Source organism: Phoenix dactylifera, chromosome 3 (genome assembly GCF_009389715.1).
Source record: "Phoenix dactylifera cultivar Barhee BC4 chromosome 3, palm_55x_up_171113_PBpolish2nd_filt_p, whole genome shotgun sequence".
Taxonomy (NCBI): domain Eukaryota; kingdom Viridiplantae; phylum Streptophyta; class Magnoliopsida; order Arecales; family Arecaceae; genus Phoenix; species Phoenix dactylifera.
Window position 1 is genome coordinate 15368734 of NC_052394.1, and position 15191 is coordinate 15383924.

At 39.2% G+C, this 15191-nt stretch overlaps 3 protein-coding genes across 3 annotated transcripts in view; all 3 read left to right on the forward strand.

The window, feature by feature from the left end:
* LOC103706280 (protein DGS1, mitochondrial-like) overlaps positions 1-3641 on the forward strand; it is a 32515-nt gene extending 28874 nt beyond the window's left edge. Inside the window, exons 13-14 of the mRNA XM_008790337.4 lie at positions 3064-3164; positions 3246-3641. Of these exons, the coding sequence (XP_008788559.1) occupies positions 3064-3164; positions 3246-3366 (222 nt within the window). The 3' untranslated portion in view covers positions 3367-3641. The remainder of the gene's footprint in view (positions 1-3063; positions 3165-3245) is intronic.
* A 1930-nt stretch (positions 3642-5571) lies between these two features.
* LOC103706279 (probable carboxylesterase 17) lies at positions 5572-7123 on the forward strand. Its single transcript, XM_039124726.1, has one exon. It carries the CDS (start codon positions 5723-5725, stop codon positions 6755-6757), a length of 1035 nt encoding a protein of 344 aa, XP_038980654.1. The 5' UTR covers positions 5572-5722; the 3' UTR covers positions 6758-7123.
* A 4331-nt stretch (positions 7124-11454) lies between these two features.
* LOC103706276 (cytochrome P450 94A2-like) lies at positions 11455-13857 on the forward strand. Its single transcript, XM_017842549.3, has one exon. The coding sequence runs from the start codon at positions 12051-12053 to the stop codon at positions 13560-13562; it is 1512 nt and encodes a 503-aa protein (XP_017698038.1). The 5' UTR covers positions 11455-12050; the 3' UTR covers positions 13563-13857.
* Positions 13858-15191: the final 1334 nt, after the last annotated feature.

The following is a 15191-nucleotide window of genomic DNA, read 5'->3' on the forward strand; positions in this document are numbered from 1 at the left end:
CAAATCCTTACTTGAACCCCCCCTCAAATTTTCACGTACAGTGCTCCATACCATCTTAATCACCATTACTTTGTCCTTAATTCGTGTAACGCTTCCATCTCCTCTAGTATACTCATTTCTTAATCATCCTTTATAATGTTACTATGCTTCCATCTTAGTCTTCTTGTTTTTGCTCCACTCAACTTTTTCCCTAAACCCTCTTTATTGCATAATCTTGTAAGCCATCCATCTTAGCAAGGACTATTGTGCCGGAATCGGGGCCTAGACCGGTTGCCCGGAGGCGCGGGTCGATACGGCCCCGTGCTGTTCCGTGCCAGGCCTATTCCAACACAGTAGAGGGGGCGGGAGAGTGTGAGAACGGGAGAGAGGAAGAGAGAGAAATAAGGGGAGAGAGGGAGGGAGAGAGGAGAGTAGCGGAGGCCAGCAGAGGGCCGGCGAGCCGTGTGGAGGGGTAGGGGAGGGGCTCCGCCTCTGATTCCCTTGTTTTGTTCGAAACAGAGGTCCCGAAGGTGGAGCCCCTCTTCCGCACGTCTCCCCGGCCCTCCTCCACCTTTCCTTTCTCTTCGTTCCTCTTCTTCTCCTTCCCTCCCCCGCTCTCTCTATCTTTTCCTCTCTTTCCTTCTCCTTTCTCCTCTCTGTCGCGGGTTTCTCATTTTGGTTGCCGAAAACATCCCTGTCCGCCGTTGGTATGCCACTGACCATGCATCTTAGTCCTCTTGTTTTTGCTACACTAACTTTTTCACTAAACCATCTTTATTGCATAATGATGTAAGCCATAGGACTTTGCGGATCTCATTTTTATATAAACTCTTTAGGCTGTCAAGGATACATTGATCATGTTATATCTCAGGGGCACCTCTCCACTCTATTCAACCAACTCTAGTTTTATTACATGTATCTTCATCTGTCTATCGATTAATGAATCTATCACTTTATGGTATCTCTTGTTAATAATCTTAATTGGGACCATCTTTATTTCTGCTTTCACTAAAACTGCATTTCATATACCTTATCTTTGTTCGACTATTTTTAAGCCTTTATCCTCTAAAGCTTTCTTTTACAAATCCATTTTAGCATTTAATCTAATTGTTTCTTCATCAACCAACACTATATCTTTTGCAAATAACATATTCTATAGTATATCTTCTCAAAAATTAGTAAATTAGTGTAAAAAAGATGTGGGCATACTGTTGATCCTTGGTGCAAGCCTGTTATGGCTAGAAATGCACTTGTACTGAAAACCCTAGTACTTGTCAATGCTCCAAATGGATATGTCCTCAATTATTGATTATACTGTTTATGTAATCTTTTCTAAAATTCATTCAATTACCTTTCTTGGTACCCTATCATAAGCTTTCTCCAAGTCAATAATGATTGTATGTAGTTTTTTTTCCTTTTGCTCTATATTCTTCTATCGGTTGCTAAGTAAGAAAATAGCCTTCATTGTCAACATTTCAGCCATAAATGCCAATCTGGTTCAATGAAATTGTCATTATTTTTTTAATCTTTGCTCAATTATCCTTTCCCATAACTTTGTAGAGTGGCAAAGTTTAATTCCCGGATAATAGAAATCAAATTTGGAGTCAATTCATAGTTTGACAGACTTTTCATGACCGGTTGTCAACTTAACATCAGCCCTCGACCTTTCTCTTTTGTGCCTGTAACCTCTAATGTTTTCTATATGAGGGGACTTAGCTAGTCATTCCATTCATAAGATCATTATAAAGAACATGTCTTAGTCAATATCCTCTTCTTCCTATCTAGATTATAGATAAGATTGTAATTATCCATGTAAAAGAAGAAACATAATTCTTTGATTTTCCTAATCTCTTTAAAGAGGATTGGACTGTAAGTCTTTGATTAGTGAAATGCTGTCCTGTGATAATTGAGATTAAGCATCAAAACTAAACCTTGTGATTATTCATTAAAAGGCTCATTCTCTGACAGTTGAACTAGGTGATCTGACTTCTAAATTAAAATTTTAGTATTATTTTATTGATGATTTTTATTACTTTGCATTTTTTTAAAAAATATATCTTCATCATGTTGACTTTTCTAAATCAAATTAGTAGGAACAGGTGTGTCAGTTTTGAGTCGCAAGTTTACCAACCTCAAAGTACCATAATAATGTTGTATATGCTTGATCCAGTAAAAATTCTGGCAAGCATGTAATGAGAGGTTGCAGAATTTTAAATTTAAAATGATATAGTAGTAGAATCACTGGAATTATCTGCTTAACAAGTTTTTCAATGGCATTGTGTAATTTGGAAATATATGTAGGGCTGCATTCTTGTAATGGCTAAGAAGACAAACAATAGGTTATATAAATGCTTGTGATTTGCAAGGAGATAAAAAATGGCCATGTTCATATTTACTTATTCAGAGTATATTTAGTATCTTTTATGATATATCTAAGTTGTTCAATGTACAGTAAATTGTCTTTCATTGGTTGAAGGACATTCCTGAAAGCGAAGATTTTCCTTCTTCAGAACAATTACAGAGGCTTTCATTGGAGCTTCATTAACAAAATGTTGCCCATCATGCAGTACTGCTGTTAAGCATCACCCAGTTATTGGTTTGTTTAATATTAGCAATTATTCCTCGAGCCCAGGCATTCTTTGCCAGAAAGCTATGCGAGTGCACATGCATCAAGTTTCTTGATATCTATATTTTTCCCAGTGTTAATTTTTGAAAACTAAGAACTAATTGGATCAAGAACTTAGGCCAGCATTTTCTATAGAATTTTCGAGATGTCAGAAACCAGGTTGCTACACCTCACGATCATCAACACTTCAAAAGATGAAGTTTATATTTGCGTTCAGTGCATGGACATCTATCATGCAGTTTGTTCAAACATTTCAACCCATTGAGCGTTCTTTCATATGATTATAAACCAAACATAATCTCATGACTGAAGCAAGGTGGTTGAAAACTTATGGAAGATTTTCTGCATGACTTACAATTCTGAGACAATGTCTTTGAATGGAATGTGTGCATGTGATGAGCTCACCATAGTGCTGATTTTAACATGCATCATGAAGATTATCCCTTTCTGTCATGTAGGATGATGATGCTCGATGCATGTTTGGATTGTTGTTGTATAGCCTTGATCGTCTGTACAAGGCTGTTGAAAGGCATGCAAAGGAAACAGGCGAGTGGCTAAGGTTAGTGGCTTGATTCATGAGTTCATTGAAGCTTTGAAAAATCTAGAACAAAATTTACCAATGAAATTTTTCTTGGTGCAGCCTGAGACAGGATATTGTTGACATAGGGAAGCCCGATTTGAAAACTACATACAAGCTTGCTGTTATATCGCGGATGGAGAGGATGTACGAATGCTTGCTTCCTTCGTCAAAACGCAAGTAAATCAATCCTTGTTGGTCATCTTCCATGATGTTGCAAACTTTTGATATCATTTCTTTCTCACTCTTTACTTTTATTATTTTATTTTCTGTTTGCTATTTTTCAACATGATGCCGACAATCAATTACGAGAAACTATCATTAGGCTCATGAGGGCAGTTCTGTCCATGAATTTTGTATTTCTCATTGATGTGTATTTACTTAAAAAAAAAAAAAATTGTAGTCGTATTTGTTGGGATTTCATCAACTCCTTACACTTAAACTAGTCATGCTTGCATATGGTTAGTTCTCATTTGTCATCAAACGTTCTTCACTTGGGTTCACCACATTCATCATTTTATGAAAAATTCCTGGCCCAATCAATCAGCTGCTTTATAAAAGAATTTGATGGGCGGTAAAAAAAAAAAAACTTAATGCTAAGCACTTAATACTCAGCAGAAACATTTGATGTCAGTGCAAAAAAAAGAAAGAAAAAGAAACTGAATTCTACGCAGATATATTTGATGCGAAAATGACAGTCATATGCTCGTCAAGTGACAGTATCATAGCCCTCCATTGAGTACTTCATCTTGAATTTGTAATGTGCACGCTTGTGTATAATAGCCATCCGCTGGATGGAAAAATTGAAATGCGAAAACAGGCTACAGAGATTTTGGGGTTGACGAGCTACTGGCAGCAAGTTATACTTTTGATCGTTCTCATTAGTTTGAGCATCACCGTCCGCTCAATGGGGCAGATGATGATGAAATTTCTGCTTTCCATGAACACCACCGAATTGCGAGAACATTCTTGAGAGTTTGCATGTTAGAAGAAACTTGTCTTTGTTCGCTATAATGTCCAGAAAAATTTAAGCTGGAAAGTGGAGCTCCTTGCCTGTTTTCCTTCAAGAATTGCCTGTACAGAGCTACAAGAAGGAGAAGTTCTGCTCCTTCAGGATGTCTAGTGCAGAAGTCATATATCTATTGTTTGCTGGCCGGCCTGGCCGCATAAGATTTCTTCCGTATGAAGGTGATTCTTAAGAGCTAACCGAAGTTGCCGGCCATGGAAGAAATGAATTTTTTTCTTTTTTCTTTTAACTTGCGTTATAAGATCCGTTGATCCATTCAAAGAAAGTTTAGAGGACGACTCCAGCAATCAGAGTAGAGGGACCATTATGAGGCCACCATTGCATCATGATCACAGTAGTTGACAAAAACTAGAGGAAGGAAAGAGGACTACGAGATGGTGGTAGTCTCCAAGCTGAAGATCCGTTGCCTATGCATCAATTGACGCAAAATGGATATATCATCGTAGCTGGCACACTATAACATATTATTTATTATGTAGTTGAGAATCCAATTTTCATTTTCATATCTTAAAATACAGAAATCACATCTGTCTAATGGCATGTCAAATTAAAGACCAAATTAAATCATTTTATTGAGCTGTTAAAACTGTTGGTTTTGGTTGGGGTGTTGTTAGTGGCTATCTAGCTTATCACATTTGGCTAGATAGAAACGACAGAGTCTTCGAGGACAGGCGGGCTCTCCTGAGGGCTGTGGTATATAGAGCTATCCGTCAGGCCACTGAAGTCACTGAGGCTAGTATGGCTGTTTTATCTGGGCTAGTCAGGGACATCTAGGTCTCTCCCTTTGCTACTTTAGCATCCGGGTATGTTCTTGCTTCTTGGGAGCCCTCACCCCATCGCCACCTAAAAATGAACTTTAATGGTAGTCCTTGCCTGCTAGCGGTGGCTGCGCCGGAGTTGCATTTGTGATCAGAGACTACAATTTTAGGTTGATTGCTGCAGGAGGGACGGCATACGTTTGAGGCATCAGACTCTGGAGTGGAACTGAAGGCAGTGTGGGAGAAAATCTCCTATGCAAGACAAGTGCTAAAGGCTGGGAGCATCATCCTTTTTTTTTTTTTTTTGCTAAAGCGGGTGTTTGATACTATACGGGTACAAATACACTCAGTAAAGGCTGGGAGCATCATCCTTTCTTTTGATTTAAATGGCAGTGTTTAAGCAAGATTAGTGACCGATATACCCAAAAAAAAAAAAAATCCTGGTAGTTTTGTGATTGTTCAGTCTTCAAGAAACCCATAAATCATGTACTTCAGTTGGTCCTAGCCGGCGGTGCCTCTACTCTCTAGTGCAGCCGACGGGCCCTTCTCAATGTTCAAAATCAGCCCCAATGGCTGTGTTAGATCTTCTCTACATATTACTGGAGCAAGCTTCCTTAAAATAAAATAAAGGACATAATAATATTATTATTCTAGGTTTCCAATTTCCAACGGCAACCAATCGCCGTAACCCCGTTATAAAACCCCCTCCCGGAGGCAGCGATGATTGCAGGAGACCAACTCGCTCTACCCAAAAGATGGCAGCGACCGAGAACAAGCCGGACCGGGTGGTGGTGGCGGAGCTCCCCGGCTGGATCCGCCTCTACAACGACGGCTCCGTGGACCGGGCCTGGACCGGCCCACCCCAGGCCCACTTCCTCACCGCCACCGTCCCCCCCTACGACTCCCCCCGCGACGGCGTCTCCGTCCTCGACCTCCCCGCCGATCCCGCCCTCCGCCTCTACCTCCCGTCCGCCACCAACGCCGGCGACGGCCGCCACCTTCCCCTTCTCCTCCACTTCCACGGCGGGGGCTTCTGCATCACCCATCCCTACTGGTCCATGTACCACCACTTCTACACCCGCCTCGCCCGCTCCGCCGGCGCCGCCGTCGTCTCCGTCGTCCTCCCCCTCGCCCCCGAGCACCGCCTCCCGGCCGCCGTCGACGCCGCCTACCGCGCACTCCTCTACCTCCGCTCCCTCGCCGCCGGCACCGGCGCCGAGCACCCGGTGGCGGAGCGGCTCCGCAAGGCGGCGGACTTCTCGCGGGTTTTCCTCCTCGGGGACAGCTCCGGGGGGAACCTGGTGCACGAGGTGGCGGCGCGGGCGGGGGCGGTGGAGGCGGGTTTCTGGGCGCCGGTGAGGGTGGCGGGGGGGATCCTCCTCCACCCGGGGTTCGGCCGGGAGGAGCGGAGCCGGTCGGAGGTGGAGAACCGGCCGACGCCGTTCATGTCGCTGGAGTTGCTGGACAAGTGCCCGGCGATGGCGCTGCCGATGGGGGCGACGAAGGACCACCCGATCACGTGGCCGGTGGGGGAGGCGGCGCCTGCGTTGGAGGGTCTGAGGCTGCCGCCGCTGCTGGTGGCGGTGGCGGAGGGGGATTTGCTGAGGGACCGGGAGCTGGAGTACTGCGAGGCGATGAGGAGGGCGGGGAAGGAGATGGAGGTGGTGATGAGCCGGGACGTGGGGCACTGTTTCTTTCTCTACGAGGAGTTGGTCGACTCGGAACCGGTCTCGGCGAGCCGGACCGGGGAGTTGATCGAGGCCATCAAGGACTTTGTGGCCCGCCACTGAGGGCGCTTTGTTTGGTGGGAAAGGGGTTGGTGGTCGGACCGCACTAAGTTTGCGAACCCCATCCAATAATTTCTCCTCTCTTTGGGTTGCCTCATGATGCCATAATGTCGGTGTTATCATATTATTTCCGACTTATGTTATTATTTCCGTCCTGCTGGTGAACCAAAGTTGATTACCAGAAACTCTACCGAGTAGCCATGGTTATATATATATATATATATATATATATATATATATAGTGTACATGCTCATGTAGTTACAACCATGGAGATATTCCCGAAGGAAGGTATTCTACTCCTAAGAGAGAAACATCTCCATCATATAATTACAGCTGTAGAAGAAGAATCGCGAGTTATTCCATTCTAATCCGGTATACTAAGTATTATGCAATTCAAATGCTTGGAGCATTGAAGATATGATGGCAGCCTTAGTGCAGCACTAGTATAGAGTCTGGTACCGAGACATTGGACCTTGCTTCAACATTTTCTTAATTGATGGTCACCAACTTCCCAACCAATCACCAGAACATGGTGTGCCCTCAACTCCAATGTCTCAATTTTAGATATCTGTCCTTTATATGCCCTGGTTCAACCTAAGACATAGTTTGCTCGGAAACTTGTTTGTTTTCCCTTTCCCATCAAACCGCTATTTCATTTCTACTCCTGCTATTTCAAATCCGCGTACATTAGTTTTGGACCTGCGTGCACTGCAATCCTCCTATGTAGGCATAGGCATTTCTTCTTTGTGTGTACCGTTTCGACCAGAGACGGTTTGCTCTGAAGCTTATTGGCCTTATCTCACATCAAACTGGTATCAAAACTTTGCCTAAAATCTTAGACAAAATTAACGTGTGATAACATTTATAAAAAATTCAATATTACCCATACTCATCACTAGTCCAAATTTGCTTAAGATATACTTCGCACAATAACATGTATCGCATTACCTTAATCACGAAAAAATGATGAATATGTTAGATATATTGGAAAAAAATACATGTAATATGAAACACATACCCCTTCATTGTTGCTCCTTCAGAAAAAAAAAAAAAAAAGAAAAGTCCATCCGTTGACATCAAAACTTGCTGATATGCAACTTGCACAACCTCGGTGCACTTCCAACATTTCTTATCATAAGTTCATTAATTGACCCATTAATAATTTGTAAAATTTAGAATGACTTGAACAACGGATCCAACTTTTAAGGAGGGTTAGGTGCCAACTTGGTCAAGTCCTACTATAGAATCCAGCTGACCCGTTGCATAGCAATGAATAAATTATGTAACAAGTTTTAAGTACCAAATATAATTTTAAAGAGTAACATATTTAAATACAATTTCTATTGTACACATTATAGTTATAACAATCATACTGGAGACCACATTATTGTTATGCCAAAGAATAAAATGACAAAAGTTCGAATCTATTAGACATGATATAAAAATTGATAAAACAATAATACACAGCAAGCATGACAAATATAATAACATTTTAGAACTTAATTACATACATATTATTATCGAATAAATGTATCGTAGAAGTATTAACTGCTATTTCATTATAAGAATAAAAAAGAAAAAGGCAAAAATTTTATTAAACCTATATGCTGATATTTCCAAAAATACTTTTTGAACTTTTAAGTATTTAAACAATATGTCTAAGAAGAATAAGAACATCAAAGAATCTAAGCAAATCAAGTAATAAGATAGAAACACACGCTGGATCCTTGAGCAAATACGCACAATAGTTTAAAGATTAAAATTCAAGATGTCAAATTAGTGATTTCAAGCATACATTGCTGCAAAAACTAATCCAACTTGCGGTCTTTAATTTAGAAAGGAAAGAGTGAAAGTACCTTTAAATCTCTAATCAATGTTGGTCATGGGCAAGAAAGAAAGGAAAAAAAAAAGGAGGGGGGGGGGGCAGGTGGATGGCGACTCGCCGGCAAAGAATAGATGTATTGATGGGAGAGTAGGGGATATTTTTCCTTCTTGGTAGATCCTAGAGAGATAGGAGGCAGATTTTGGTGGGGGCGATTTTATTATTATTATTAGGAGGAGTATTATATTAGGGAGAGAGGAGAGAGGATCGGTGAGAGAGAAAGAGACTTGATAGTTGATGACTTAAATATCTTAGTCGTCCCACGAGATTTTTCAAAAATATTGTCTTAAGTTTTTAAGTATTAAAAAATTATCTAATAAGGATAAGGATATAAAAGAAGCTAAACAAATTACTAAGATCAAAACTAACACTTCATCTCTACTATAAATATCTCAATAGTAGCTAAAATTTAAAATCCAAAATACTGAAACTTGTAATTCTGTTCTTCGTTATCCTAGCAAACTACTTTGATCTTGAAACTGCACCAAACATAACAACTATATTATTAGAAAGTAACAAAATTAAACAAAAAAAAAACAGAGTATGAAGTAGACTTCATTGAAGGAGAAGAGAGAGGGAAAAAGAGAAGGGTTGGCAAGGAAAGGGGGGAGAGTAGGCAAGGAAGGGATGTGGGTGTAAGAGTGGAGAGAGGAGGGGCTGGTTGGTGGAGCATTTTCTTCAATTTTTTTCCTTTTCAGGTAGGAGGGTTGGTGGGGGGGGGGGGGGGGGGGGGGGGGGGGGGAAGAGAGAGGGGATGGGTTGGGGGAATTTTTATTAGGAGGACTATGTTAGGAAAGGAGAGATACAAGATAAAGAGACTTGATATTTTAAATATTTGATGGTAGACTAAGTAGTTTTTTTTATAAAGGAATCCAACTAATCTGATCTCTAATCTAAAATATAGACATGGATATTGAAAGTTCAAGATAAATTGCATAAGTAATAAATATTTGCAAAATTTACATCATATTTTTCAATAATTACTAAAAACTTTTTGGCCATACATTTTTATAGACAGAATTTGATTTGGGATATTTTTTTTATTTTATAAAATAGTACCGGCAATTTGGCACATCAGATGCATATCGGGCAAAAATAATGGCAATCAAAATAAGATATAATTGATTGAGCTATATATTTATTTTATTTTTAGTCATGATTAAAATAAATAGAAAAATAGAAAAATATTAATAATGAATACAAAACCAAATAGGGCTGAAATTAGATCAGATACTAGTATATCTATATCTATATTTGTTTGATTATTCCAAATATGGATACAGATGTTAACCGGATGCAAAGAATTATATCTATATTTGTTCTAATGCTAATCGAATACATGTATATAAGTTGGATATAAGTCAGATAATTAAACTTTATGACCACCGAACAATATATTATTAAGTGGAAGGTAAATCCAGTTAATAGTATGTTAATATAGTTATTTAATTTTTTTTAAAAATATGATGCTATATAAATTTAAATAGAATTGTAAATTGAATTGGATATTCGAATACGTATTGGATAGTTATCTATCTATATCCATATTCGTTTTTCTTTAAAAGATATGGATATTAGTCAGATATTCAAATTTCTATCTAAATTCGGATAAATTTAAATATAAAAACCGATCCCGACGGATATTATCTGATCCACTGTCACCGCTATAACCAAATACAAAATAAAATTAAATAAAATAAATTAGAACAAAATAAAAATCTATAACATAAATAAAAATTTAAATGAAATAAGAAGATACATAAGATAAGTGTTAAAGATCCCTTGCCAAAAATATTAAACAATTAAATATAATATAAATAAATTGAATAAAAATAAAAATAAGCATAAAAATTAGTATAAATCTATAAATTTAAAACTAAACACCCAAAATAGAACAAATAAAATCAGAAAAATATATTGCATTATATAAGAAGATGCAAATAAATCTAAACAAAAGGTACGAAACAAAAATTTCTAGGTAATATTCACAGTTTTTTTTTTTTTTAGGAACAAGGAGGGCCGAAGCTTAGGTTCTTATGCAGACCGGGCAATTGCTCGCAAAAATGAGAATTTATATATGCAAGGATCACCCCAAGTGCTATGTCATTGAGGTAAAGTTTAGTGGTATATTCCTATAAATGGTTGCTTCATAATTCTACAAAAATCTCTCACCTCTTATCTCTTAAAAATCATTAATAATATATTTATAGAGTAAATAGAAAACTTATATCACAGCCATCCACATGCATCGCAAGATCTAGCATACTCAAGCTCATTATATCATCTATTCGAAAAAATTCAATTCTCATGAAATCTTCTTGACTGTTGCTCAAAATGTCCGATAATGTATGTATATTGAACCTTTTAGACAGTTGTAGATTCTGAAAGGCAATTCTGATTCGTGAATAAAAACTACATTTCAATAGAATTTTTTTTCTTTCTTTTTCTATATATTGGTTAATCTGAAAGGTATAAGAGGCAGAGGTACCCCATTTAATTAGAATTCGTATTTCTATATGCTGCAAGAGGATCAGGTCATTTCATTTAATTTAGGATCTATCTGGATCATCCAATAGGATTTGGACTGTATTTTCGACTGAAAAACCCATTCAAGCATGGCCTATATTAATATAGTACCCTCCCAGCTCGAATCATGTGGGAAGGAAAAAAAATAAAACCTTCATAATTTTTTGTTCTGCAGACCAACAAATTCTAGACCTTTAGAAGATGCAAGCTGAGAAAGCCAACAGACTTAATTCCCATGGGATATTCATGCAGGAATATCCAAAGCCGCCCTTAGGTGACCAGTCATAGTCGAATATGATATTCGTTTTATCATATGTCTTGATATCATAGTGCTTTTTAGCCTCAAACATCACCTTGGTTTGAAAAAGGATAAGAGTACACCAATGTGCAAAGTCTTCCATCAGCTAAATTTTCTTTCCTCAAACAAAAAAAAAACCCAGGCTACAAGTTTGTTACGGCAGCCAGACTTCTTGGCAGCCATAAGTTATATTTGTTTATATTGCTGTGGCTTGTTGATTTTTTCCACCATGTAATCCAAACTCTGGAGAAGTGCATCCAGAAGCTCCACGTTTCCACGGCGCATCTCATGCTCTAGTGGTTTATCTAATTCAAGGGAGCCATAATTTTTGACTTCAGAAACCCTGATTCCCAAAGAGCAAATGAACCTACAAAAGACTTCTACACAGACTCAGTTCCCTTGGGAATGCTTCAACCCCTTTGGCTGCAAGCAATTCAGCAAAACTTCTACAGCACATGCCCAAGATCCCAAATTCACAACCATTATCTTTTTTTAGATCTTGCTAATCCTGATTCCTGACGAGTAAGTGAAGCCTCAGAACCGAAACATCAGACACCAAGCATTTTCCAACTTTGGTAGGCTAGAAGATATGGAGATTTCATGCCTACAGTCGGTCTTCTTCTTCCTCATTCCCCTCTTCATCTTCATCTTCTGGTATCAAAACCCAGCAAAGAAACCAACCCCTGGAGAACTCCAAGCCTACCCACTGCTGGGGAACCTCCCCCAGTTGCTCAAAAACCGTCACAGATTCCTTGAATGGACAGCTGAAGCCCTCATCAAGAACCCGACGCATACAATAGTATTCCAGAGCCTAGGGCAGGTCAGTGGAATCCAAACTGCAAATCCCTTGAACATCGAACACGTGCTCAAAACCAACTTCAAGAACTACCCAAAAGGCGAGAGACACATCGAAATGCTGGAGGATTTCTTTGGCCATGGGATCTTCAATTCCGACGGTGAGCGCTGGAAGTTGCAGCGGAAGGCGGCCAGCTTTGAGTTCAATACAAGATCACTTCGTAACTTCGTGGTGGACACAGTCCAGCATGAGGTAGTCCAGAGACTGCTACCGCTGCTGAAGAAAGCCAGCAAAAAGAACGAGACTCTCGACTTTCAAGATGTTCTTGAGCGTTTTGCATTCGATAACATCTGCCAGGTGGCCTTCAATGAAGATCCGGCCTGCCTTACAGAAGAGGGGTTTGGCAATACAATCTCCTCACGCTTCATGAAAACCTTTGGAGAAGCGCAGAACCTTGTTGTGGAGCGATTCCTGGATGCGCTGGATATCACCTGGAGGATCAAAAAGCTGCTAAATATCGGCTCGGAGAGACGGTTGAAAGAATCAATTTCAATCATCAACGACTACACCACAAACATCATTCGATCAAGGAAGGAAAGGCCTTTGGATCACTTTAGTGATCTTCTGTCTCGATTCACTTCAAATAAAGATAACACTGAAGAATATCTTCGAGATGTGGTGGTGAGCTTCCTTACAGCTGGGCGTGAGACAACATCATCAGCACTGACATGGTTCTTCTGGCTCCTATCGGCAAGACCTGATGTCGAGAAAAAGATACTAGACGAAGTCAGATCGATCCGGGCCCTGAATCAGAAAGCAAGCGAGACATTTAGTTTTGATGAGCTGCGAGAGATGCATTACCTTCATGCTGCAATTTCAGAGTCGATGAGGTTGTATCCCCCTGTGGCCCTTGACACGCTTTCTTGCAAAGAAGATGACACCATGCCAGACGGAACATTGGTGCATAAAGGATGGTTTGTGACATACCATGCTTATGCTCTTGGAAGGCTGGAGGACGTCTGGGGGAAGGACTGCAACAACTACAAGCCGGAGAGGTGGTTGGAAAATGGGATTTTCCAGCCAGAAAATCCATTCAAATATCCAGTGTTTCACGCTGGTCCGAGAATGTGCTTGGGGAAGGAGATGGCATACATACAGATGAAATCGATTGCAGCTTGTGTGCTTGAAAAATTTGAATTCAATGTTGTGGGGAAGGACAAAACTCCAGAATACATACTCTCACTGACCCTGAGGATGAAAGGAGGTTTGCCAATTCAGGTTAGAGAGAGAAAGAGAGAGAGTTGATCTGATCAACTAACAGGGCGAAGTCGCATGAAAAAATAATCATATTTGTATTATGGAAAAATCAGCATGTAGTTTATAACTTTTTGCTTATATTGTCATAGTTTTGCTATTGCAGTTCTATATTGTCATAGTTTTACCCCTCTTTCTATGGTTATTTGTTGGAGGGCTTGGCCGGACAGGAAGAATTTTCAAGAAGTCGTTAGGATGGTTAACTCTTTTATGTTGAGAAGGGTCTTGTATGCTATTCCCTAAGATGGCCATCAACTTTTCTTCTTTTAAATTGTCTTATGTTTTATAGTTTTTTCTTCTGCTTGTATTCGTTTCTATATCTCATGAAATGAGACACGACAAAGCCATTTTCTTCTCAAAAATAACGACAACACGATCTACTTAAACATAAGTTTTCTTAATCTCTTCTTATTACTTTTATAAAAAATTTCATTGATCTTCTCATCTTCATATAACCCGTCAACATGTGTTTTCAACTGCGATGTTTTCTTTAATATAACTAGCTTTGGCCTATAAAGCTCATGGAGAAACTAGTTCTTGTGGCTCTCCCTCACTTTACCCTTTGGTGTACTTGTTTCTAGCTTTATCCTTCCTGGGGCTACTGAACAGTTACCTCAGCATCTATCCATGATAACAATGGTATGCCACCAAAGACAGCTTTCAGCGAAATCCCACTTATTACACTCCAAAGTCACCCAAGCTGTTAAACAAAGACAGCAGTGATGCTGTTTATCTGGTACTACTTGCAGCTTCCAATAACTACAGAAGTCTACCTCAAATCTTGGAGAAAATATATGGCTGAGTTCCAGAAAGCACTGATGAATTGATTCAGATATTAAAAAATGAAGGAGTTTTTGAACCTACAGAATAAGCAACATCGTTTATGTGTTTTTGACCATATTAACTGAAAGCCTGTGGACCCAGATAGAGGCAGCAATAGATAGTGAGACACGGGGCACACTCTAATTTCTAAAGAAAACGGCAAACATCATGAAGCATTTCAGTTCCAACCAAAATGCATCGAAAATAGCAACTATTGCTCTACATATTTATATACCTCTACAAATCAAACAAAGGAGCAACAGAAACATAAAATCTCTTGGAAATTTGCCGGACTGAAGATTTTGATAAAGAGAAGTCAGACTATGATTCCTTTGTGATCAAAATTTAGCTGAGGATCAGAGCAAGAGAAAGGGAGAGAGAACACATAAATTACCAAGGCATGACGATGAAAACCCACCATAATTATAAACTTATAAAAAGAATACTTTGTCATGCATCTTATCTATGATACAATTATGTAAATGTAAAATCATAGACTATCAAATTGTAAACATGTGGAGGTAAAAATATGTTCATTTTTCAAGAACAAATGATTCGATGTCATATTATGTCATTGAAAAAAAAAAAGTTTCACAATTTGATCAAATGGCAGCAGTTGGCGCGCAACAATGCCCGTACTAAAGAATAAACAAATAACAACTAAAATGGTTTACAAAAATTAATTTCACAAAGCTTTTATATAGCAATTGTAATTGGTGTAATAACATCATATCTGAAACAATGAATTATGGAAGGTAGTAATGACACAAATAACTCTCAAAATTGTTACTAAATCAA

Bases quoted from the DNA above. Each gene is read 5' to 3' on its own strand.
- LOC103706279 (XM_039124726.1), top strand. From the start codon at position 5,723: ATGGCAGCGACCGAGAACAAGCCGGACCGGGTGGTGGTGGCGGAGCTC.
- LOC103706276 (XM_017842549.3), top strand. From the start codon at position 12,051: ATGGAGATTTCATGCCTACAGTCGGTCTTCTTCTTCCTCATTCCCCTC.